This window comes from Ascaphus truei, chromosome 4 (genome assembly GCF_040206685.1).
Source record: "Ascaphus truei isolate aAscTru1 chromosome 4, aAscTru1.hap1, whole genome shotgun sequence".
NCBI classification, from domain to species: Eukaryota; Metazoa; Chordata; class Amphibia; order Anura; family Ascaphidae; genus Ascaphus; species Ascaphus truei.
The window spans coordinates 296,102,667-296,129,885 of NC_134486.1; the positions used below are offsets into that span (position 1 = coordinate 296,102,667).

The following is a 27,219-nucleotide window of genomic DNA, read 5'->3' on the forward strand; positions in this document are numbered from 1 at the left end:
ATTGATCTCTCGCCCACCCGCTTCAACCGCATGAAAATGAATTGCTATGATTCAGATTGTTTATGGTCTCCATTTGATTTTTGTCATTCAAAATTCGTCCTGTCTGCTATAATCCCTTTTGTTCCCCAGACTATTTTTTTTTTCCAAACTTTTTTATTAGGCAGATATAAAGTGTACATACAAGGAACGATATGCATAGCCTAATATAGAAACATTTTTGTATTTTTTTGGGGGGAAAGGATGGCAAAACCTGTTGCCCGAGAAAGAGGGGGGGTGAGAAAGAGAGAGGACAGAGTGGGAGGGGGGGTTAGGGGGGAGATGAGTGTCTACCTTGGTCTCTGGTGTCCCTTTTGGACGAACTTCGTAGAGGTACTGATTGTCAAACGCTTCCTTATCCGTAATGCCTTATCTCCTTGTTTCTTCCTTGGTGAGCTTGACTCGTTCTATATGATTATCCATGGTTCCCAGATTTTATAGAAAGCTATTGTTTTTTGCTTATGGTGCGCGGTTAGCTTCTCCATAAGCATTACTTCATTTATCCTGTTTTTTAGTTTAGTCTTGGAGGGTGGGGACACTTTCTTCCAGGAGGCCGCAACCTCACATCTCGCCGCTGTGAGGATGAAGGAGACCATTTTCCTCACTGGACGGTCAATTTTTTCCATTGGCCTGGCCAGTAGGTAGGTCCCCAGACTATGTTTAATGTTAGTTTCATAGTGTAAGAAATATTGTGGGGTGTGAGAAAGAAACACATTTAAGATAAACAAATAATTGTTTAGAGGACATAGAATGATACATAAAACAATACCAAGGATATGGGCTTTATGCCCAAACGTAGACCAATAAAGGACACAAAGTTGTTCTGCTAAATATCGTTTAATATTTTATAATATGCAGCTTTGGTTGCCTAACAAAACATGCATAGGGTAATTTAGAAGCTAGGAACTACTATATGAATCTGTTTTTAGAGTATATATGTCAGATAACAGAACAGAATAAAAAATGTTGATCCAGGGCACATCGTTTTTTCGTAAAGATTTATTGTAGCACAAAAAGCACACGACGTTTCGTCCTTCTATGACAGTCACATGAAAAATTCCTCATAGAAGGTCGAAACGTCGTGTGCTTTTTGTGCTACAATAAATCTTTAAGAAAAAACGATGTGCTCTGGATCAACATTTTTTTATCCTATACATTGGATTTTTTAGGCAGTTATCCCTGAACCAGGAGCACCGGTCATTGCAAGTATTCTTTGTTATTTAATTGGTGTGCAGCTTTACCTACTATTAGATAACAGAACAGAAACACAGCCCAAGCTGTTCTCCATTTTTAACCTGTATTTGCTGGCATGTCCCTGAAGCTTGTTGTAACTGCCTCTGGAAGAATAAATACATTTGGAAATGCAATTTCGAGCCAGTATCGAATCTGAGACACACCATATTTACGATGGGTGATTTTAGGGTGTAAGCCGGCCACAGGGGTGAGTCTCAAATCTTCTCTTTCAACAAGGTTGTAAGTACGTGGTCTATACAAAAGAACAAGAAGGAGTTCAGAGAAGAAGATACAGTTATTATATGGACTTTCAAGACTTTGCTGTCTGAATAAGGCTGCGCCTGGCAGGGACATAGGGCACATGTGCACGGTTGATGTCACATGCTCAGCTGGGCGATTTATGGCCAGCTAGTTGTGTGCGGGGGGGTGTGTCAGGGGGCACAGCCATGATGTCACGTAGCTGGTTCGCCCACATTGGGCGAACCGCTCACATGATGCGCCAGCGAGCGGCATAATCAAATTTGGTTGTCTCTGCAAGCAGCTAAGCGCTGTGATTGCGCAGGCGCTCACTCACTCTGGTAAACCAGGAGGAGACCCTCAGCCTGAGATCATGCCTCACCACTATCTTAATCCTAGCTGTTATTTGAGTCATAGTAATTGCTATCAAAGTTAAGTATAGTTACTTCTACATTTTAAGTGAATCCCTTGTTTGTCTGAATCATTACATTAGACCAGATAAAGTATTTCTGTAAGCTACCAAGCAGGAAATGTCTAAAATGCAGACGGTAAATTTAGCTTGGAATGCTTGCCATCATTCTAAAATATTTCCCATGAATATTTATTACACTTGACCTAGAAAACAAGCATTTTGTTTTCCACGCCTCTTGAGTGTAAAGAAGAGCCAGGATACTCTGATGTTATTGTTGGTAGTGCTTTCTTGCTCATGATGAACATCAGATGCTCTGCAGGGCACGTCTACCATAATCATGTTACTAAATGTACTGGTTTACGTACTTGCTTCTTGTTTCCTCTGGAGATTAGTTCCATCCTGTGACATCCATGAACAAGCAATAGCTCGGCTACCTGGGGACATCATGATAGGAGGAATCTTTCCCATTCATAAAGGAGTTTTTAATAAATTAGAGCGCACTAATGCAGATGATTTCATTTGTACCGGGTAAGTGTATTTTTATTGTTTTTTTTCTGATGGTTTTGATGAACCCAATAACCAAAAAGAAGGGATAAGGTCTGCAACCACAATTGTAAATGTTTAACTAGTCTTTGTGTAATAATTGATGGAACTTATTTTTGAATATTCCTCACTTACTACTTATCTTTTATGCGTGTGGTCTATGTACAGAAGCTACAAAGAATGCAAGTTGCAGAATAGTAGAGGAAACAATATTTTTTTTTAGCACTAAATTCTATTACTTAAAAATCTGAATTTCAAGATATTGTCATCGTAGCTAATGACCAAGAGAAAAACAATAAAATGCACAACAAATCTAAGAAGATAATATATAAGTGCATACAGTTACATAGTAACCTAGTTACATAGTAGATGAGGTTGAAAAAGACGTAGGTCCATCAAGTTCAACCTATGCTAAATTTAGACAACAGATGCTTTATCCTATATCTATACTTACTTATTGATCCAGAGGAAGGCAAACAAAAAACCCCATTAAGGTGAAAAATTAATTCCTTCCTGACTCCAAGAATTGGCAATCGGATTAATCCCTGGATCAACATCCTTCCCATGTATACTTATTTGGTATATCCCTGTATACCTTTCCCATCTAAAAAGATGTCCAACCTTTTTTTAAACAAATCTATTGTATCTGCCATCACAGTCTCGAGATGGCACCCCACACATGCAGCTTCACGGGGTGTTTTGGCCGCGGCTTCAAAGATATGCGGCCTTTTTTGTGGAATGCAAAGCTTGCAAATCTCTCCAGCGACACAGTAAACTCGTCAGTGAAGATGCAATCCTGGAAAGTCTCCCCAGTGTCGATCCATGCCTGGGCCTGGACCACTCTTTTGATTTTGTTTGCGTCCCATATCATGGGGTATGCTCTGTAATGACAAGGAATAAATAATTTTAGCGGTACCGTACAGTTTCCTAAACAACACTTTTACCTCCTGTACTGTCCAGTACTAACCTCACACGTCCATATTTCCATCCAATGCTGCGTCTCATCTTCTTTATGCTGCTTTCGGATACAGTCAGATTGTGCTTTTCCTGCAGAGTGTTTTTGACCCTTAATGCACTCTTCTCATCATTCTCCTCACTTATTTTGTCCACCAGATGAGTTGTCTCCCTACAATGTAAAGAAAATATATTGTTTTATTAATATGCAGCAATATAACATTTATATATAAATATACAAAATATATATACTGTTGTATATATATATACAAAATATATATACTGTTGTAATATAAATATAAATATACAAAATATATATACTGTACTGATATAAATATAAATATACAAAATATATATAATTTTGCAATATAAATATAACTATACAAAATATATATATATACTGTTGTAATATAAATCAACAGAAATAACAAAATTATTAGATTTAAATTAAAATTAATTTTATTTTAAAGTTGTATAAATATACTTACGCGTTAGTTACCCTTGGTGCCCTTTTGCGGTCTCTGTTTTAGCAGCAATTCGGTGTCCGCTCGTGTACATGTCCTTAATTCGAATGCTGTGCTCCTTGGAAATCTTTTTAACAGGCATTGCTGCGAGTAGAAAGAAATACAAACACAAGAATGTATATTCGATGTTTACTCGATGTGTATTCAATGTGCAGTGAATCCATGAAATGGATGGTGTATTTATACGGTAATGACTCACATTAGAGTACGCCCACATTGAACACCTGTACCTGGTCGCCATGCATAAAAGGTTACACACTTGCATAGCCCACCACTCGATGATCTTTATCTGAACTTGCCCTTGTCCAGATACTACATTGTGCCACCTGCTTCCATGGATCAATCCCGATTCTACGGACAAAGGAACCCACTCGCCTCTGCCGTGCCTGTCAAGCAGAAAAAGCGAAAGGCGGTTGCCGTTTCCACGCCAAGGCAAAAGCGACAGGCTAAGGTCAATAAAGAAAACCTTCTGCTGACCCCAAAGGCTAAGGTTTTCATAGATGTCAGCCTTATTATGTCAAGAAGATATACGGTGATGTACTCTCGACGCAAAACGATTGGCAGCCAACCCATCGAACCCGCAGACCACTTCCTCACATACGCTTCGACGACTCTGCCGCTGCTTTCCCGGAAATCTTCAGCCCGTCTTCTCCACCGCTCGTCCTTGATGCTGCTGCCGCCACCCTCACGGAAACCCACAAGCCATCTTCTCCAGTTCTATCCGCCGACGCTGCCTCTGAAATCCACGTGTCACTTTCTCATTTGCTCTTAGACGACTCTGCATCTCGCCCGGAAATCCAAAGGTCACGTTCTCCATCCCTCTTCGACGACGCTGCCGCTGCTTTCCCGGAAATCTTCAGCCCGTCTTCTCCACCGCTCGTCCTTGATGCTGCTGCCGCCACCCTCACGGAAACCCACAAACCATCTTCTCCAGTTCTATCCGCCGACGCTGCCTCTGAAATCCACTTGTCACTTTCTCATTTGCTCTTAGACGACTCTGCATCTCGCCCGGAAATCCAAAGGTCACGTTCTCCATCCCTCTTCGACGACGCTGCCGCTTCTCCTCTACCGAAGTACTTTGTATGAAACGCGTAGAGGTCACGACAGGTCATCCTGCGCGTGTATGCTGGTAAGCTGAGACGGAGCCTGCAGGAGACAGCAGCGGTTTTATCCATCTCCGCGGTGCCGAGATCCGGATCCTGTGCAGACACCGCGAGTCTGCTGACTGCCTCAGTGTGAGTGTCCGTTTCCCCTTGCAAGTGCCCAACCCTATGGCGGTTTCTATACAAATCTGTTGATAGGTTGTTTTCATGTTTTTTTTTTTTCATGTTTTTTATATAAATTTTACTGTATTTGTATACTGTGCAGCTTAGGGTTTAGTCATCATTAGGTGTTCTCCTTGGTAGTACTTAGCCGTCCAGCTGCACAGCTGTTCTGAGGTGGGGTTGGATCCCCTCAGTTTTTGTGTATTTTTAATAAATTACCTTCCACTAATCCCTGGTGCGCATGTGTGCATTTTTTATTAACCCATCCCCCAGATGTTCACACGCCAGGCACAAGAAGCAGCTCTTTGACCGGATGCTGAATGGGATAACTGTGGATCTCCCCGGGAATTCTATTGTGCTAGCAAAGATAGATCTGCTTCTGGAGACAATGCTAAATGTGGAGCAACGGATGCTACAAATGGATCAACGGATGCTACAAATGGATCAACGGATGCTACAAATGGATCAACGGATCGATCGACGGATGGAGAAGATAGAGGCTGACATAGCGGGCATACATTATTTGCTCGGTGTTAATGCCCCTGTTTCCCCGACGCTGGAGCAGGGGGGTGACATGGATGTGATGAATGGGACCTTCGACCCCCTTCCATCACCAAGCGCACCCCCTCCACCAGAAGATGTAGTGTACATGTATGCCGTTGAGGAGGACATGGCAACCCCATCAAGACCACGCCAGGAGACAACACGGCGACCAAGACCGGAGGAAAGCTTCCTCCCAGACAACCTACCATCGCCCGTCGCCTCAAGCACACCCGCTCCCAAAAGACCTACAGTCGCTCGCATCGATACGGTGCCCGACATCACCCTGTGCGATCTGCCACCGGCACTCAGGGAGAAGTATAGGGTGAAGAGTGCTGGTGCACCCCACAAGTATGCCTTGTTACTTTATAAGCACCATGTTCCCTACTCGTTGTACTGCGACTGGGCCTTCAAAGTGAACTACGACGGAAATCGCGTAAAAAAGGCGCTTCCTGCCAATTTAAGACGGAACATTCGGGATGAAATGCGGCGCTTTTATCCAATTATAGATCCTGTAATGAAAGGCGTTCGGGACTGCATTAATGGCGTTTTGCGCCATGCAAGGAATCGGCCATGGACGGACAATGCTGAGGACTTTCTGTAAGACCATACTGTTGTGCTGAACTGTATTGTACTGTACATGATTTGACCTGCTGTACTTAAATAAAGGAGATTTTGTTGTGTGTTTTTTTTACTTGTATTTATACAGAAATGTTTTAACGTGCTGTCCACTCACACAGGACATGCACAATTCCAGTCCCTGCGGGCCGCAAACAGGCACAGTTTTCAAGGTTGTCCTGAAAACCTGCCCTGTTTGCTGCCCTCGAGTACTGTACTGGTGCAGGTCTGACTGACAGTTTTGCACACCATCCCACTGTACTGTATATGTTTCTTTAATAAAGGAGATGTTTCGTTTGTATACTGCATTTCATGAATACATTTTTTTTTGTAATCACAGGTAAGACCATACTGTTGTGTTGAACTGTATTGTACTCTACTGTACATGTTTTGACCTGCTGTACTTAAATAAAGGAGATGTTGTTGTGTGTTTTCTTACTTGTATTTATACAGAAATGGTTTAACTTGCTGTCCACACACACAGGACATGCACAATTCCAGTCCCTGGGGGCCACAAACAGGCATGGTTATCAAGGTTGTCTGAAAACCTGCCCTGTTTGCTGCCCTCGAGGACTGTACTGGTGCAGACTGTTTTGCACACCATCCCACTGTACAGTATATGTTTTGACTTGTCGTTCTTTAATAAAGGAGATGTTGCGTTTTGCTTATTTTATGAATAAAGAATTTGTTTTTAAAACATGTGACTGTAAACCATACTGACTGACAGAAAAGCCGGTGATACACACCAATACCCTCCAACAAATTGTGGCTCAATACGATAAAAACAGAGATCGCTACATAACCTTTTCCTTATTGCACGCTTCCACGTATGAGGAGTTGGCGAAAATTTGTAAAAGTCATAGTTTTCGATAAAATACTGATAAATTTGAATAACTGTTGCCATCTTATCCTCTGTTGCATTAATCGCGGCCAATATCAAATATGCGTAACTTCTGTCGGGTTTTTGGAAAGCGGGCTGCACTTGAACACTCATGGCGGGCAGGTCTCTGGAGAATACTGTAACCGAAACTGGTCTTTGTCTTTCTTTAATATGAAAAGCCTAAATTGATACATTTTTGCAACCTCTTCCTTCAGTCTCAAGGCCAAGTTACAATAGCACACTGTGGTATCTTTTTTAAACGAAACACCTGCAAATCGACACATTACTGAAGCGCATGCGCATTACAATTCATGAATATCTGCCATCTGGCGGACACGCGAAGAATTGCAACCTATTAAATCCGAACCATTCTCAATAAACGCATCAACCACGCGTCAGCCGTGCATGACCCGTGGCTGGGAATGCAAAATGAACGCGGCATGCGCCAGGGGAAGAGCGTCACATTCCAGGAAAAAGCCAGGGAAAAACAGGCGATTTGTTAGAATAAAAGCTGCCGCAGCAGTAAGTCGTTTTTTTATTCTTGCATCCCAAATGCATATCCTTACATTTATCTGTATTAAACCTCATCTGCTTTTACCTGCCCACGTTTCCAGTCTCTCCAAGTCCTTCTGAAGAGAAATTACATCCTGCTCTGATTCTATTACCTTACACAATTTAGTACCTTCAGCAAAGATGGAGACTTTGCTCTCGATCCCAACTTCAAGGTCATTAATAAACAAGTTAAAAAGCAGAGGTCCCAGTACCGATCCCAGAGGTACTCCACTCACGACTTTAGCCCAACCTGAAAAAAATTCCATTTATGACAACCCTCTGTTGTCTGTCCTTTAACCAGTTTTCAATCCAGGTGCATATATTATTACTGAGTCCAATTTTCTTTATTTTGTACACCAACCTCTTGTGTCAAAAGCCTTTGCAAAATCTAAGTAGACCACATCAACTGCATTACCCTGGTCTAAATTCCTACTTGCCTCCTCAAAGAAAAAAATAAGGTTAGTTTGGCAAGATCTATCCTTCATAAATCCAAGCTGACTATTACTAATAATTTTGTTTTCCATTAGGTATTCCTGAATATTATCCCGTATTAAACCTTCAAGTAGTTTCCCTACTATTGAAGTCAGGCTTACAGGTTTATAATTTCCCGGTTGTGATCTAGCTCCCTTTTTAAATATAGGCACCACATCTGCTTTACGCCAATCTTGTAGTACTGAGCCTGTGGAAATTAAGTCCTTGAATATTAAATATAATGTTTTTGCTAATACTGAGCTTAACTCCTTGAGAACTCTTGGATGTATGCCATCGGGGCCAGGTGCCTTATTTACTTTAATTTTTTCAAGTCGCTTATGAACTTCTTCCTCAGTTAACCAATTGCTCATTAATATGGAGGTTGTGGCTTCCTCCTGCGGCACTACTATGAACTTGATTCTTCCCTGGTAAACACAGAAGCAAATAATTTGTTTAATACCTCAGCTTTTTCCTTATCTCCAATAATCTGCCTACCCATCTCACACTGAAAGGGTCCTATATTTTCTTTTCTCATTTTTTTGTTATTAAGGTACTTAAAAAACTTTTAGGGTTGACCTTACATTCTATTGCAATCCTTTTTTCATTATCCATTTTTGCTCATTTGATTGCCCTTTTGCAATTTTTGTTATATTCCTTATAATTCTGATACGATGTCTCTGTCCCTTCTGACTTAAAGAAACTAAACACCTTCCTCTTCTTGTCCATTTCCTCCCCTACCTGTTTATTTAGCCACATTGGTTTTGACTTATTTCTTTTATACTTATTACCCAAGGGTATACACTGATAAGTGTGCTTTTCTAACAATGTTTTAAAGACTGCCCATTTATCTTCTACATTTTTCCCTGCAAAAACATCATCCCATTGTATTACTACTAGATTAGACCTCAGTTTATTAAAATCTGCCTTTCCAAAGTTGAAGGTCTTTGTTGACCCCAAGTAATCTGTTTTTTGATAATTTATTTCAAATGAGACCATGTTATGATCACTGTTACCCAAATGTTCCAGGACTTGAATATTTGTTATTACTTCTACATTGTTGATATGACCAAATCCAGAACTGCCCCTCTCCTGGTTGGTTCCTCAATAATTTGGGTCATATAATTGTCTTTAAGCACCCCCAGAAACCTGTTCCCTTTTGTTGTAACGCTAATCTCATTGCCCCAGTCTATGTCTGGATAATTAAAATTCCCCATTATGCAAACATGACCAAGTTTTGATGCTTTCTCCATTTGCAAAAGTATTTTAGCTTCCTCAATCTCACAGATATTTGGTGGTTTATAGCATATTCCCACAAACATTTTCTTTATACTTTTACCTCCACTGCTAATTTCTATCCACAAAGTCTCTACTTTTTCATTATTCCCTTCATAGACATCATCCCTTAGAAATAGGTTTTAGATCCGGTTTAACATACTGTATAAACATACTCCACCTCCCCTTCTATTTGTTCGATCCTTCTGAGAAAGAGAATAACCCTCTAAATTAACTGTCCAGTCATGAGTTTCATCCCACCATGTTTCAGAAATGCCTATGATATCATACTGCTCCCTGGCAGCTATTAATTCAAGCTCCCCCATTTTATCTGTCAGGTTTTTAGCATTAGCAAGCATGCATTTAAGTTGTTTTCAGCCTGTACTATTATCTTATCTGCTCCTTCCTTTTTGCTCCCACTTGGTTTAGTCTTTAGAAGTTTTCTAGTATTACTGTATCTGTATTTACTATGGGTGTCTCACTGCTTGTCAAACTTGCCCTTGCCTACAGTGAAACAACAAAAGACAAAAATACCCAATGCTACATCCAATGTGACAAAATACATAGTTAAACACTTAGTATTCTCATGAGTAAGGGTCATTTAGTTAAACCCTTTTGGCCAACGCATTATAAGCCTGCAGCCACTTCATAGCATGACCAGTATGCAGGATCTAACACGACCTGTGAAAATTCTCATTTACCTCTGTTGTGGAGGGAGAATGGTCTGCATAGATACATGAAAAAAACTGCTACAGCCTGTCCTCGGTTATCCGACACAATGCGTTACTCAAAATGGCGTTGTAAAGCGAAACGTTGTAAAGCGAAACACGTTTTCCCATAGGAACACAGTTTAAATGAAAGGTTCCGTTCCTGAAGGCATTTTTAACACTAAAATACACCAAATATTTTATGCAGGCAATAAGATATGCAGCACACACAAATTATATAGTGTATATACTGTATTATATATATAATATAGCATAATAAATAATATATTATATAGTATAATATAATATTATATAGTATTATATTATATATATATACGCTCTTACGACGCTTTGCAACGTTGTTTATGTGAATGTGTATATATATATACACATATACACAACGTTGCAAAGCGTTGGATAAGCCATTTTGGCGTTGTAAAAATGAATATAGGTATGCATTGCATAGCGTTGGATAAGCCATTCGTTGTAAAGCGAAGCGTTGTAAAACGAGGACTGCCTGTACTTACAAAAAACCATACAGTGATACAACGTAACTGTCCCTGAAGCTGAGGTCCACTCTCTCACCCCGAGAGACAAACAACAAAAAGTAATCTGTATTAACATGAATAGTCCCCAATTCAAAGAATAAATTCACAGGAGGGTAGTTCTTTAAAGCGTATAACTGAAAATCCAACAGGTCACATGGATTTGATTGCTGGGCTCCTCTCTTTATTTTGATTGGTAGTTAGAACTAGATATGGAAAGGACAGACATAGTATAATTCCGTTTGTTACAAAATGCGTTCATAACAAGTGATGCACAGTGCACTCACACATGTGTAGAAAAGAGTACACCTGACTGACAGGCAACAGCGACTTGATATTCTCTACATCGCATTGACTCTGGATCCCAAACACCTCCACGTCTCACCTATCATTAAAGTGACTGAGTCCGTCAATGCATGTCCATACGGAATGGGCCTAGCTAAAACATTAGCAACATAAGAAACAGACAAAAAAGTACTTCATATAAATGACAGATAGAAAATGTTGGTTAATATCAAACAGAGTGATGTAGATCCTAAACAAACATTTATAACAGCCTTACAATATTAATCCAGAATGGCATTGTACTCACACTACCCACTTATCGAGGTTTTTAAGCAGTTATCGGCCAAAAATACCTACAGCTATTCAGAAAGCCTTGATAAGTAGGCGGTGAAAGCATTTTCTCAACATTTTTGGCTCTCTCCAAAACACATCCCCAAGTGTGCCACGATCAGCCCCTTATAGGCAGTTTTTGAAAATCGTGCAATTCTAGTAGCCTCGATAGTGTTATCGAGGGATTAGAATGGGGATTTTATCCCAAATTCGTCTTGCCAGAAAAAGTTGGCATGAAGCTTGTAAGAAGCTTGTGAGAAGGCGGCGAGAGAGGGACTTAGAAAAAAAAATGCATTTTTCCTGCATCGGATTGATGCCGGGGGTCTGCGGAGCTGATATTACATCTTCCATTGAGTGAGGAGCCAACACACCCTCCACCCCCCCTGAGCCGCCAAGCACCCCGCAGTGAGTCGCTGAGCACGCCTTCCCGCCCCCTAGTGAGCCGCCGAGAATTGCCCCCCTAGTGAGCCACCACCGAACACCCCCGTACCTCCACCGGGGGGCTGGCTCCAACAGAAGGCACAAGCAGCAGGACACAGTTGGGGAGAGAGTGGGGTCTGCTCCGGGCGGGGGGCTCAGACTGACACCCCCCACCCCCCTCCCCATGTCCGCACCAGAGATATCTCCTAAAGCACTGCTGGAATTGCCCTGAGGTCACTCTTGGAGAGGGGGTACTGTGAGGACTCTTGGGCCACGCAGACCCACGCGCGGGTCCCGCTCGACCGCACTTACCTGAGAACCGCTCCGACGCCCGCTGTCGGTCTCCCGTAAGGTCGGGTTCCCTCGCGTGCTTCCTCGCGCACACGCAGGGTGCTTACCATGAGAGCAGCACCCCCCACTGGTATGGTGCACAGGTGCAAACCCCGCATTGCGAGATAGAAGTCTGGCTGCATCCTGCGTCATCAGCACGCAATGCACGCGTGTGACCCGCGCGACGCACCCTAGCTACGGGTCAAGAAGAGCTCATTAGCTCCACCCTCTTCAGCTGCCTTGCCCATCCAGCCTATCACTGGACTCTGCGGAGGTCACGCCTCTGCTCCACCCCCTGGGGGATTGGTCAGTGCCTGCTATTTATGCTCAGCTGTGCCACTGGCACTTTGGCTGAGCATAGACTCCCGTTACCCTGTGTTTGCCTCTGCTTATCCTGCCTTGTTCCCGTCCTGTTGCCTTGTTTCTAGTTCTGATCTCCCATGTACCGACCCAGCTTGCCCTTGAACCCTTTGCTCTCTGGAATACTGATCTCGGCTTCACCTTGCTCTCCGCACCTCTCCTACCCTGACCCTGGCTTTGAACTTTGACAATCCGCTCCTCTCCAGCCCTGACTTTGTTAATAGTACCTTCCACGCTCCGGACCTCTCCTGCATCGGTGTCAGGGTCGCCTAGACCTCCTGCCTAGCCATAGCTTCCTTGTCCACTGGGTGTGCTGCTGCTTTCTGTTGGCTCTGGGTTCTTCTGTCTGTCTGTCTTCTTGTTGCTCCTGTCTCTGTCCTTTATAGCTTGTTTCCTGTCTGTTGCTTTTGCCTTTGCTTCAAGTCAGACTCCTACAGTATGCACATGCCTCTGTCTTTGATTCCTGATCTATTCCTGTACCTGTACCTGTATTTGAGTCTGTTCACAGTAAAAGCCCTTGCTAGTAATCTGGCTTGTCCCTGTTTGTTCCTGCTCCCCGGTCTCAGTCCCTGCTCCCTGTTCTCAGTCCCTGTCCTGCCCCGCCTGTCCTGTTCCAGTCTCCTCGTTGCCGACCTCTGCTTGTTACCTGACTTCACTACCTGACGCCTGCCTCGGAACCCTGCTTGTTACCTGACTTCGCTACCTGCCGCCTGCCTCGGACCCCTGCTTGTTACCTGACTTCGCTACCTGCCGCCTGCCTCGGACCCCTGCTTGTGACCCCTACTACGCTCGTGCTATTCCGGCCACCGAGATCCTACCCGCCACAGGAGTCTCCCATGACAATCGGACCTGGCAAGTATACATTTACTCTGATCTCTACTATCCTAGACTCGGCCAGCAAGACCATTCTACATTCCAGAAGGGGTCCCTGTGTCTGTGGCTGGTGTTTGCATATTCCCATCTCAGCACAGGGATCTCGTCTAGTTTGTGGTGAGCACAGCATAACATTAAGTCATAATGGCAGCCATAAATATGCAACACATACTCTTGCTTCCATGGGACAGCAATGCATCAGATAACTCCTGTTCACAGCATTATCACCATCTTCATTGGTAAGTCACCATCTAAAATAGAGGGTCCCACACTCCGTGAGGCAAGTGAGTATGGTATGACTTAGTATAGCATATAATGTACCTGACAGCTACTTGTTATCAATGCTGCAATTCCATTCATGTAATGCAGTTGTCCATACTGTCTGTGCAGCATGAGTGGTACATAAAAGCCGTGGTTGATGTGCTGAAGCAGCAATGGTGTGCCTGTGAGGACAGACGTGTCCCCGTCTTTTAACCACATTATGCAGGAGGCTTGGCTGTAGGTGGTCCAATCATAGCCCAGTCTAAGGGCAGTGCCGTGATTAGCTGACGTCATCTGAGAGGCTTGTCAGTTCCCCTTAAGGTGATTGGATGACCCTGTTTCTCAGTCTCTATTGGTCAGAGTAAGGCAGACTGGAGCCGCATACAATGGCGCAGTGTTGAGGGCAATGAAAATATATAACATAAAGGAACCAATATAGCAGTACTAGGGAGCAGATAGAAACCACAGAAATGTATTAATATCACAACAGAATCCTAATATGGCGATATGGGTGGCAAAGGGGTATTATAAAAATGGAGTATAAAGGAACACTTCGTTGAGTCCCTTAAGAATTAGGGTCTGTAGATCATAGATCCATTTGCCTTCTCTTTGGAGGAGAATGTGGTCCCAATCTCCTTTTCTTTGGCCAGTACTGAGGTGATCAATGCCAAAGAATTTTAACCCCTGCATGTTACCATCATGGGCCACATTAATGTGTCTCGTCAGGGGGGTTTCTGAGTATTGCGGACCGAGCCTACATGTTCAAGGACCCGACGTCAGAGTTGTCGGAGGGTCTTGCCCACGTACTTCTTCCTGCAATCACAAGTTTCCAAATATATGACACCTGTTGTCAAACAGTTGATGAAGGTCCCAATCTCATATGTTTTGGAATCATTCCAGTTGTTAAATCTTTTTGCTGGTAACATGTAGGTGCAGGCTTTACATGATGCCTTCGATTTGGTATTAGTTGGAGCAGTAAAGTGGCTATGGACCAACATATCTTTCATATTTCTGGCTCTTCTACTATGTGGATTTTGGCCTAAGGACCGGGCAAAGGTCCTCATTTGCCAGTAGAAGATGCCAGTGCCTCTGTAGGATTCTCGTGATTTCACTCCACCTATGATACTAGTTACTTACAAATCTGATAATTTTTGATTGTTCGTCAGCAGCAGTTCTTGACGATTGGCTGATCTAGCCCTGTTGTACGCCTTTTTTATACACGTGTTACTATACCCACTCTCTTTAAAACGAGACTTTAGTTCTAAGTGCTTGATGTTCAAAAGTTTCCATTGTGGTACAGTTCCAGCGAATGCGCATGAACTGTCGAGTGAGTATATTGTGCACTAGATGTGTGGATGGTATGTGTCAAATTGAAGAAGGCTATTCGTTGCCGTATATTTGCGATACATTCTGGTAAGTAAATTACCATCACAGTATTTATTGATTGTTAGGTCCAAAAAATTGATAGAGTCAATCTGAATCTCACTTGTCAATATAAGATTGAATGTGCTTATATTCAATACAGAGATAAACTCGTGAAGAGCATCCCTTGGGCTGTGCCATAGGATGCATATATCGTCAATATACCAACCCCATAGGTCGATATATTGGGTATACTCATCCATAGAGTCTGCAAAAACTACTGTTTTTTCCCACCAGCCAAGGTACGGATTAGTGTAGGTAGTTGCACAGATAGTGCCAATTGGTGTACCTTGAAGCTGGTGAAAAATTGTTGTTAAACAAAAAATAGTTATTTGTAAGAACAAAATCAAGTAGTGCCAATATAAATTGTTAATGTTTTTGAAATGAGGTGCCTCTGGATCCTAGATAATAAGATATCGCCTTCATACCTGCATGATGTTCTATACTATTATCCATCCTACAGATGTAGCAGACAGTAGCGCAAATGCATTAATGCTGTCGTGTTCTTTAACAGTTGCGCTATTGAAAAAAAGGGTTATGGGGATAATGCATACATAATATTATGTATTATTTTTGGCGTTATTTCATGTTAACGGGCGTAATAACAGCTGCCACATCTGTGAGTTCCAGCACCAAATGGGATTTTTCTGATCATTTGTTTTCATTCTTAAGATTAATGAGTTTCTGTTTTTTTTTATTCCAGCTTGGATATTCGGCACATGGTTGAAACCCTTTCTATGATATATGCAATAGAAAACATTAATAATTCCACCTTTTTACCGGGGATCACGTTGGGCTATGAAATTTATGATTCGTGCTCTGATCCATTAAAATCCAGTCAAGCAACACTGAGATTAATTCCAGAGTCTGTTACCATTAAAAATGTAACTGAGTGCAACCAAACAGAAGTTATACCTGCTGTGAAAGCTGTTGTTGGAGAACAGTATTCAGAAATGTCAATTGCAATGTCCAGGATTCTCAGCATTCATTCTATACCCCAGGTACAATGCCGCACTCTTTAATAACGTTTATGATATCAAAATTAGAATTTGTTTTATATTATGTGTAAATTTGCTTACCATAAAAAAAAGTTCAAGAGGAAGTCAAGCAGATTAATGGACTAGAAATACAGTAATGTGTTCATTAAAGTATTCCTCAATTTAAACTCACCCAATACACGCATAGAGATAATGGCATTTTCCCAGCCATATACATATTGTAGGCAACATACGAAGAGGAGACGTAATTGAATACACCTAAACCCTGAACCAGTACTTTAACCACTACAGTATGTCACAGATAATGTGTTACATTGATATACTTAGTTTCATTGGAACATATTTTTCTTCTCAAGCATAGGGAAGATTACTTAGATATGTTGAATAAACGGCTGTGCTCTGAAACCACTTCCCCGTACTGAAAAAGATTACAGTCTCATTTATTTGCATGAACCTGAACACCTTTCCAGCTCTGGAAAGTGGCTTCGCAGCATTTTGAATAAGTGCTTATATTTCACACAGAGGTGCTGCTCAAATTAGATCACAAAAAATAAACTTACACTGTAAAATGTGTCTATGCAATAACTCAGTATATATAACACACTATATATAACTCTCTATATATAACACACTATATGTAACTTACTATATATAACACTTGAGACTCTAGCATAATAGGATTCACTCTCGCTGCTCCAGTAAAACCTATATTTAAGAGTCTGGCGGGAGCCTATTCTAATGATAACTAATGGACATTGTTTTTGTATATCATTACCTCTGTGGATCAGTGTTAACCCCACAGAACATAATGTTCATTACTGATTTTGATAATATGATGTAATGAGCCCTGATTTAACAGCACTTGGTGTATCTGAGTCTAATTGTGAGTATATACTTTGTATTCTTTATGTATGTAGATAAGTCCAGCATCAACTGCTGCTACTCTCAGTGACAAAGTGAGGTTCCCGTCATTCCTACGTACTGTTCCAAGTGATACACACCAAACAAAAGCTATTGCCAAGCTGATCAGAACATTTGGGTGGAACTGGGTTGGTATCATTACAAGTGATGATGACTATGGACGTTCTGCACTTCATTATTTGAACATCTTTTTAAAAGAAGAAGGAATATGTACTGCATTCTCCCAAATTATTTCAACATATGTAGATCATCCTTCTTTGCCAGGTGTAATAAGCAACATAACTAATGAACTTGTCAATTGCTCTGCAAATGTTGTGGTTGTCTTTATAAAAGCTCCTATTGTCATTAAACTTTTTAAAGAATCTATCAAGAAGAACATATCTAGAACTTGGATTGCAAGTGACATCTGGTCAAACTCAAATGTAGTTGCTAGTATGGAAAACATTGAAAAGGTTGGTACCATACTTGGATTGAACTTCAAAGTGGGCCATGTCCCAGGATTAGCAGAATTTCTGAAAAACCTCCAGCCTCCCAGACACGGAGCAATAAATACATTTTTTGAAGAATATAAAACACTACGATTTGGTTGTACAGAGGAGTACATGGAGTATCTGAAATGTATAAGTTCATCTTCCAAACATTGTAATTATTCGGATGCTATACAGCAAAAGTCTCCCCTGGCATGCAAAGTAGAGAATGTCTCTTTCGCAAATGATGACTATTTGGTTCACAATGCTGAATGGAGCACAGTATACAGCACATATCTGGCAGTCACAGCAATAGCTCAAGCTCTGAAAAATATTGTGTGCAGAAATGGAAAGTGTGAAGATTTGACTTTTTCACCATATAAGGTATGGTAAAAACACATATTATAACATATATTTAAAAATACACTTTTATATCTAAAATCAATGTGATATGAAGTGAGGTAGAATGCACAGATTCCAACAGAGAGCTGTGTGAAGTGAATTGTTTAGAGCATTTAGGGGCCAACGTTTGAAAAACATTATTGTAGAAAAAAAAAATATCTAGATTTACATAAAGATAAATGGACAACTCAATTTAATAATTACAATATTTTATGTATATGACACCTTTTTTATTTGAAAAAGCAATTGTTTTTTTATTTATTTCAAATAAAGAAAGGTATTACCTAACACTGAATTACTCATTTATTCTGCACTGGATTGGTTCAATTTTATTTAGCAACATATACAGTGTATACTGTAGGAGTTGTCAAAATTGATCTCTATCATTGTACTGATTGTTTAAAAAAAAAACAATTCAAGGAAAACTACAGTATTCTTTGAAGGGAATTTGATCAAAAATGGACATACTAGTTGGAAAGGCACTTTAAAATAAAATATCAGTCCCAGTACTTTGCTGTGCTTGGTAACGTTCAAGAAGCTAAAACCCTAACTCATTATTTTTTGGAATGCTAGTAGCACAGACAGGACGCTGTGCTACTGTAATGTGTGGTTTCTTTAGCATATACCACACTAAGATCACTCTACAATATCCCTTTATCTGAATAAAGTGCAAAGCTTTACAGCTTACAGAGCTTTACAGCATAACATATAGGGGCCGTAGTGGTCTATAATCCTTACTGAATATGCTGTACAGTCACTTTCTTAGGCAGCAGAAGTGGTCCATTGAGTACCAAAGAAATACATGTTACTACAAATTGCATTTGTCTTTGATACCCCTGGAACACGCTTAGTCTCAAATCTTCACCAATGTAACATTGATACTAAATGCTAAGCACTTTATGCATCTAATTCGATTATATACATTTAGATGATATATGCTCATTACTTACAACAATTATAATTCTCCATTAACTCACTTTTTTTAACAGCTACTCAATGAGCTAAAGAACAGCAATTTTTCCTATGATGGTGAAATGTTACATTTTGATCGCTTTGGTGACATCCTAAATGGATATGATGTAATTAACTGGATAACAAAGAACAGCTACACAGAATTTCGGTTTGTCGGAAAATACGATATGTTAGATGGTATGATAAAGTTAGACAGAAGTCTTCTTTTTTGGAACACAAAAGACAGTATGGTATGTATTGAAATAAGTCTGTAAAGAATGTTTATTTCTAACATAACATTTTTAAATGTATGAAATCATTGTATGTGTACCCAGGTAAATAAATAAGGATCGGTGAGTATTTTTATTACAGATGTAGCATGTAACATTTAGCCTCTAGAATACACAATATGTCCAGAATATCACAGAGTTTGCATAGTAGGATTCAACAACAGTACAACATATCCCACCAAAGAGAACAATGAAGCACTCTATGGCCCATAATTACTTATGTATTCCATAAGACACTTTCATGCATAGAAATGTATGATGTAATAGCATTGCTTAGTAAATATGGGCCCATATCTATAGTTAAAAAAACCATTGCCATTCTCTTTCTTTCCATGCTTATTATATGGTGCTGCTTATAGAGGCCTATCTTTAGAGGGAGAAAAGTTTGGTGGTTTGTCTTATAGCTACAGCAAAATGCTGAAGAGGAATTGTATTTTTATAGACCGAAGAAATGTACAACTGTGACAAGTGAAAATGAGGGGAAAAAAGGTACAATTAATATAAAAGAAAGGGACACAGGGCGCACCAAAGGGGAAGATAAAAATTTATTGAACAGACAGAAATAAAGCAAGTAGCAACTTACATGTATAAAGTCTGTAGTTCAGTGGGTTACTTGGATAATTGTCTGTGCTGCCTTATTGCAAAACCGGGAGCTGGGAGAAAATGTTGTGCTCGAGGCTTTTATATCCCGCGCGCTGGGATCAGCTGGTGCCTCAGCGTAGATCTGCTGCTTCCGGGTTTGCGTAGTTCATACCCCGAATGTTGCAGTCTAACGCGTCTCCGTAATTACCTTTACAAGGTCCTCTTTGGCGAAGGGACAGTTAACACAGGACAATGTGAATGCTCTACCACAACGAGTTTCACACACTGTGCTTCATCAGGCATAAGTTAATTGCATCCATACCTGGATTAATATATAGGGCCTCATGCAGTAAGGCCCGATCCAACATTTTCGGTAAGGGTTGCGGATTGGTGGCTAACAGGCCATTTTTTGGCGATTTGCCCTCGCAGTATTCAGTAAGGGCCGAATCCTTCCGATCCCTGCCGAAGCACTGCGAAAGCAAAGCTGCCGATGACCTGTGGCGATACAGCCTGGCTCCCGATAAGCCTTCCGATAGACCTTTGGTGCCGATAGATGTTTGCAGCTGAGAGAGACAAGCCGCTCTCTCAGCGCAAACATCGGCAACAAAAAAAGTATTTAAAAACAACTTTTACTCATAGTGTACATGTGCAGGGGGTCTTCGGAGCTGAACCGCGTTGGTTTGAGGTCCGGGGACCCCCTGCCCCCCGAGATACAGGCCCCTTTATGAGGTGCCGGTATCCCTCGGCGTTTAAAGGTCCCGATCACGTGACCGCGACCTGTAAACAAACCAGAGGGATACCGGCACCCCATAAAGGGGCCTGTATCTCGGGGGGCAGGGGGTCCCCGGACCTCAAACCAACGCGGTTCTGCTCCGGAGACCCTCTGCACATGTACAGTATAAATAAAACACACACACATCAATAAAGACTCGTTCCTTACCTTGGCGGCTATGTGCAACGGTAATGAAGCAGCATGAATGTCTTTTTAATTATACTGTACAGTGAGCAGGGGGTCCCCTGAGCTGAACCGCATTGCTTTGTGGAGCAGGGACCCCCTGCTTCCCGAGTTACAGGCCCCGGTATGTGTCATCGGGTGGCAGTGTCGCCGCCATGTTTATAGCGTCCCCGCAATAAACATGGCGTCCACACTGTAACCGATGGCACAAACCAGGGCCTGTAACTCGGGAGGCAGGGGGTCTCTGAGCCACAAATAAATGCGCTTCAGCTCAGGGGGCCTCCTGCTTCCGCACAATATTATTAAAATACATTAATGCTGCTTCATCACCATACCGGATAGCCGCTAAGGCAATGAAGGGGTTAACGCATAGTAGCATGTTTATTGGGGACAAATGCCCCCAATAAACATAGCAGCAATACACAACATACAGTATAGTAATGGGCAGAATGACTATTATCCACAAATGGATAATAGTGCAGTTGTCCATTTAAAATACATACACAACAATAAAGACATTAAATACATATAGCACTCACCCATGTCCCACTGCCACGATGAAGGCCATCCTCATCTTCATCCTGCCCATGCCCCATCCGCTTCTGCAAAACAAACACAAGAATTACAACATCCAAATTAATGTCCCTTAACCCCTTAATCACCATAGCGGTTATTAACCGCTACAGTTATTAAGGGGTTAAGCCACCATCACCCACATACCCTCCCCCACAAAGCCCCCCAACCACCCTCACCCAATACCCACAGGGGAGTCCTACCAAATACCCTTGGGCCTAATACCCCCTCCCCCAGCACATACAGTACAATAATGTGCCAAATAACTATTATCCACATAGGGATAATACATTATTTGGCCATTATTAAACACATTCAATACCGTTAAAATGTAAAGAAAATTGTACTAACCTCATCAATAAGAAGCCTCCGTCGCCAGCATCATCCTTGGGGTCCGTTGCCAACATTATAAATAGCCACAACATTTGAATATCATTAACATAACACTGAACCCCTTAATCACCTTATCGGGTACTAACCTGAAAGGTAATTAAGGGGTGAAGCCATCCTGCAATGCCTACAACAGTTATGCATAACATCCTCAGTGAAATAAATACCCATTGCCTAACCAAATTCCATTTAATCATTCAATCTGTAGGCTCACATGCCTCATAAAACATTGCATTTACAGTGTATACATGTAGCATAACATGTAAACTGCATGTACACGCTGCAAATCAATGTTAACAATACAATAATCCCACTCAAATCGCCATACATCACAAGAAGTATATTATTTAATCCAATAAACTCACCATCAATGAATTACCACACATCACTTACATCCCTAAACAATTAAAATACCATCCATACCAATTACACAATGAACTAAAGCTATCCTAACAGAGAACAACTTCAAAACATAGAAAAAAGTACACCAACAATTACAATATACTAAAGCAAGGCTTTCCATATCCTACTGTACGGCCTGGAAGCCCAAAACTTACATCTGTCTAAAAATAAAATACATTTAGCACACATCAATGCATAGCCACAATGATTAACAATACAGAATAAGAAGCTTTAACAACACTATCATTTCTTACCCTGTATATATATCTGTACACATACATACAGACATACATACAGTGGGAAGAAATGATATGCATTATAAAAAATGAAAACATGAAAAAGCAACAAAAAAAACAGTTACATTAAGTACATTTCTTTATTTAACTTACCATTACTTGCCCCCATCGACTCCCGTTGATCAGCTTACTCACGTACCAATCCACGACACCATCCACGACACCATCCACGACACAATCCAGGAACAAATCCACGAACCAAACCAGGAACCAATCCAAGAACAAGTGCAGGAACCAATCCAAGAACAAGTGCAGGAACCAATCCAGGAACCAAGCCACGAAGAAATCCACGAAACAATCCACGACACGATCCAGGAACAGGAAACCATAAAAGAAAAAAACATAACAAATTAAACATTAAAATAATAAAACATGACAATCAAGGGTTGTACTAGTTTTATTCTTAGTGAATCTGTATTAAAATACCTTGTTCCGGGGTCTTCTTGACGTCTGGTGCCACGCCCTGGTCTTCAATCTTCAGAAGGAGGTCCGTCCTCCTCGGCATCTGCCTTCAAAATGAGATGACATAGGCTTTTAAAGGCCTATGACGTCACATTTGTCGTCATATGGTTCCCACGGCCCTGATTGGGCCGTGAAAACCATGTGTTTTGGCCGATGTAAAAAAATTTGATGACGTCACTTAAAGGCAATGCCAGCACAGCCAATCAGAATGGCTTTGCTGCTATTGCCTTTAAGAAAACGTCATGAAATGACACATGGCCGGACTCACATGGTACTTGAACCAATCAGAGTAGGGATGGAGTTCCCACGCTCTGATTGGCTGGCTTACCATGTGAGTCCGGCCATGTGTCATTTCATGACGTTTTCTTAAAGGCAATAGCAGCAAAGCTATTCTGATTGGCTGTGCTGGCATTGCCTTTAAGTGACGTCATCAAATTTTTTTACATCGGCCAAAACACATGGTTTTCACGGCCCAATCAGGGCCGTGGGAACCATATGACGACAAATGTGACGTCATAGGCCTTTAAAAGCCTATGTCGTCTCATTTTGAAGGCAGATGCCGAGGAGGACGGACCTCCTCCTGAAGATTGAAGACCAGGGCGTGGCACCGGACATCAAGAAGACCCCGGAACAAGGTATTTTAATACAGATTCACTAAGAATAAAACTAGTACAACCCTTGATTGTCATGTTTTATTATTTTAATGTTTAATTTGTTATGTTTTTTTCTTTTATGGTTTCCTGTTCCTGGATCGTGTCGTGGATTGTTTCGTGGATTTCTTCGTGGCTTGGTTCCTGGATTGGTTCCTGCACTTGTTCTTGGATTGGTTCCTGCACTTGTTCTTGGATTGGTTCCTGGTTTGGTTCGTGGATTTGTTCCTGGATTGTGTCGTGGATGGTGTCGTGGATGGTGTCGTGGATTGGTACGTGAGTAAGCTGATCAACGGGAGTCGGTGGGGGCAAGTAATGGTAAGTTAAATAAAGAAATGTACTTAATGTAACTGTTTTTTTTGTTGCTTTTTCATGTTTTCATTTTTTATAATGCATATCATTTCTTCCCACTGTATGTATGTCTGTATGTATGTGTACAGATATATATACAGGGTAAGAAATGATAGTGTTGTTAAAGCTTCTTATTCTGTATTGTTAATCATTGTGGCTATGCATTGATGTGTGCTAAATGTATTTTATTTTTAGACAGATGTAAGTTTTGGGCTTCCAGGCCGTACAGTAGGATATGGAAAGCCTTGCTTTAGTATATTGTAATTGTTGGTGTACTTTTTTCTATGTTTTGAAGTTGTTCTCTGTTAGGATAGCTTTAGTTCATTGTGTAATTGGTATGGATGGTATTTTAATTGTTTAGGGATGTAAGTGATGTGTGGTAATTCATTGATGGTGAGTTTATTGGATTAAATAATATACTTCTTGTGATGTATGGCGATTTGAGTGGGATTATTGTATTGTTAACATTGATTTGCAGCGTGTACATGCAGTTTACATGTTATGCTACATGTATACACTGTAAATGCAATGTTTTATGAGGCATGTGAGCCTACAGATTGAATGATTAAATGGAATTTGGTTAGGCAATGGGTATTTATTTCACTGAGGATGTTATGCATAACTGTTGTAGGCATTGCAGGATGGCTTCACCCCTTAATTACCTTTCAGGTTAGTACCCGATAAGGTGATTAAGGGGTTCAGTGTTATGTTAATGATATTCAAATGTTGTGGCTATTTATAATGTTGGCAACGGACCCCAAGGATGATGCTGGCGACGGAGGCTTCTTATTGATGAGGTTAGTACAATTTTCTTTACATTTTAACGGTATTGAATGTGTTTAATAATGGCCAAATAATGTATTATCCCTATGTGGATAATAGTTATTTGGCACATTATTGTACTGTATGTGCTGGGGGAGGGGGTATTAGGCCCAAGGGTATTTGGTAGGACTCCCCTGTGGGTATTGGGTGAGGGTGGTTGGGGGGCTTTGTGGGGGAGGGTATGTGGGTGATGGTGGCTTAACCCCTTAATAACTGTAGCGGTTAATAACCGCTATGGTGATTAAGGGGTTAAGGGACATTAATTTGGATGTTGTAATTCTTGTGTTTGTTTTGCAGAAGCGGATGGGGCATGGGCAGGATGAAGATGAGGATGGCCTTCATCGTGGCAGTGGGACATGGGTGAGTGCTATATGTATTTAATGTCTTTATTGTTGTGTATGTATTTTAAATGGACAACTGCACTATTATCCATTTGTGGATAATAGTCATTCTGCCCATTACTATACTGTATGTTAGGGGGGTATAGGTGTTGTTGGGTATATATATATATATATATATATATATATATATATATATATATAATTATTTAATTATTTATTTATTTCGTTATTGTGGGGCTGGGGTGTGTTTTTTTATTATTGTGGGTAGTGGGGGTGTGTGAAGGGGGCATTAGCCCCAACGGTGGTTGTTTAGGGCTTGCGGGTGGGTAGCGGGAGGCCTTAACCCCTTCAGGACCCCCCAGGGTGAAGGGGTTAAATGCCCCCGCATCCCCCCCGCAAGTCCTAAACTCACACCCAGGGCCAAATACCCCCCTCACCCATCCCCGCTACCCACAATAACGTTGGCACGGTGGGTTAACCCCTTCATTGCCTTAGCGGTTAGCCGCTAAGGTAATGAAGTGTCTTTTAAATGCCTTTTTCCTGCCTCGGATGCATGCCGGGGGGCTCCGGTGCTGGTATCAGCTCCGGAGACCCCCAGCATCAATCACAGGCAGGAAAAAGGGCTTATTTTTCCTAAGTGTCGCCCTTGCCGATGCTTCTCCTTCAGCAAGTTGCCAACTTTAGTTGGCGGGCTGGATTGGCCATAAAATCTCCAATCTGGCCTGCCGATCAGCACCGAAAAGCTGATCGGGGCTTACTGAATTCAGGCGGGAAAAAAAAGTCCCGATAAGTGGCTTATCGGCAGCCGGGTGGCGAAATTTTTTTTTTCGGAAGAAAAGTTGCCGATAATTCCCACTTATCGGGGCTTACTGAATCAGGAGGGCAAAAAACAGCTATAAAATGCCGAAAAAGCCTTATCGGGGCTTACTGCATGAAGCCCATAGTCTATTACAGCAGAAATCAATTTAGTTTAATTGATTTATAAAATGACCAGTTTGAGAATAACAATCATGGCCATAGTTACCCTGCATGAGCAGTGATCGCTCTAGTAGTAATGCAAGAGGCAGATAATGAGAATACATTCTCCTGTTTCTAAAGACTGGGATCTTATATGTTTCCAAAATTGTGATAATGCTGTAAAGTCTGGCATGGAAGCTAAAGAATATGAAGAGCATATATAAAATGTATAATGCAAAATATACAATAATAAAAGACAACATAAAACAGATACAAAAAGTAAATAAAATACACATGATTCTTGCACGTGATTGAAAAAAAAAAAAAAAAATATATATATATAAGAATAAAGAATAAAAGACCCATAAGGGAAGAGAGGGAGTGGGGGGAGGGGGTTACATATGTGTGTGTGTATGTAAAATAAAGAAAATAAAGAGAGTGAAGAGAGAACAGAAAGGAGGGACAAAAGGGGAAGGGAAATGTTAAAGGGGGAGTGGGGGGAGTGGGGGGAAAGAGAAAAAAGAAAGGAGAAAAAAGTAATGAAAAACAAAGGGTTTATATATATATATATGTATATATGTATATATGTATATATATATATATATATATATATATATATATATATATATATAATAAATGAGTTCTTCAGTATTAGGTGATACCTTTTTTATTGGACTAACAATTTATGTCATAGGACAAGCTTTCGAGAGTTCTCCTCTCTTCTTCAGGTCAGCAATACTGATATACAAAGGATTCAATGGCTAAAACTGTGTAGAGAGAGGGAAAAAAAACAACAACAGATATTTACTGTAAATAAGGTAGGGTGTTAAGTGTTTGAAGCCAGGGGACAGTGTCAAAGAAAGGTGGGGAGGGGAAGGGATGCTGGGCGGGAGAGAAAGTGTGGATAAGAATTGAGGCAAGCAGGATAATTACAAACAATTTTGATAGGGTGTGAGAAAACCCATGTCCGCATTAAGTCCTTTGGTTTTGGTGTCAAAGAGTCTTGTCATTCTGAGTTCAAATGTTTTCCGTTCTTGGGTGCATTTAAACATTCCATTGAGGATTTTGATTTTTAAATCATTTATGGAATGATCTGGTTGTGAGAAGTGATGTCCTACAGGTGAGCTGTATCTTCCTTCTTCTTCTCTACTCCTGACTAAATACGGAGGCCCGTATAGTCCACTGACTAACCCTTACATGTTGTGCGCATGCGCAAGACTGGCAATCTCCTGCACTGCGTAGGGGATGCTACTTGTGTGAGGGCAGCTGGGTTCATGTTAGTTCCTGTAGCGCGCATTGGCGCGCATGCGCCCTAGGGGTGTAATGTAATCTAATACAG

The 27,219-nt window shown here is 41.1% G+C and overlaps 1 protein-coding gene across 1 annotated transcript in view; it reads left to right on the forward strand.

Annotated features, from left to right (window-relative positions):
- The window catches only part of LOC142492391 (G-protein coupled receptor family C group 6 member A-like), a 49,188-nt gene that overhangs the window by 11,055 nt on the left and 10,914 nt on the right, over window positions 1-27,219 (forward strand). Inside the window, exons 4-7 of the mRNA XM_075595035.1 lie at window positions 14,949-15,061; window positions 15,774-16,071; window positions 16,986-17,840; window positions 18,848-19,060. Coding sequence (XP_075451150.1) covers window positions 14,949-15,061; window positions 15,774-16,071; window positions 16,986-17,840; window positions 18,848-19,060 — 1,479 coding nt within the window. The remainder of the gene's footprint in view (window positions 1-14,948; window positions 15,062-15,773; window positions 16,072-16,985; window positions 17,841-18,847; window positions 19,061-27,219) is intronic.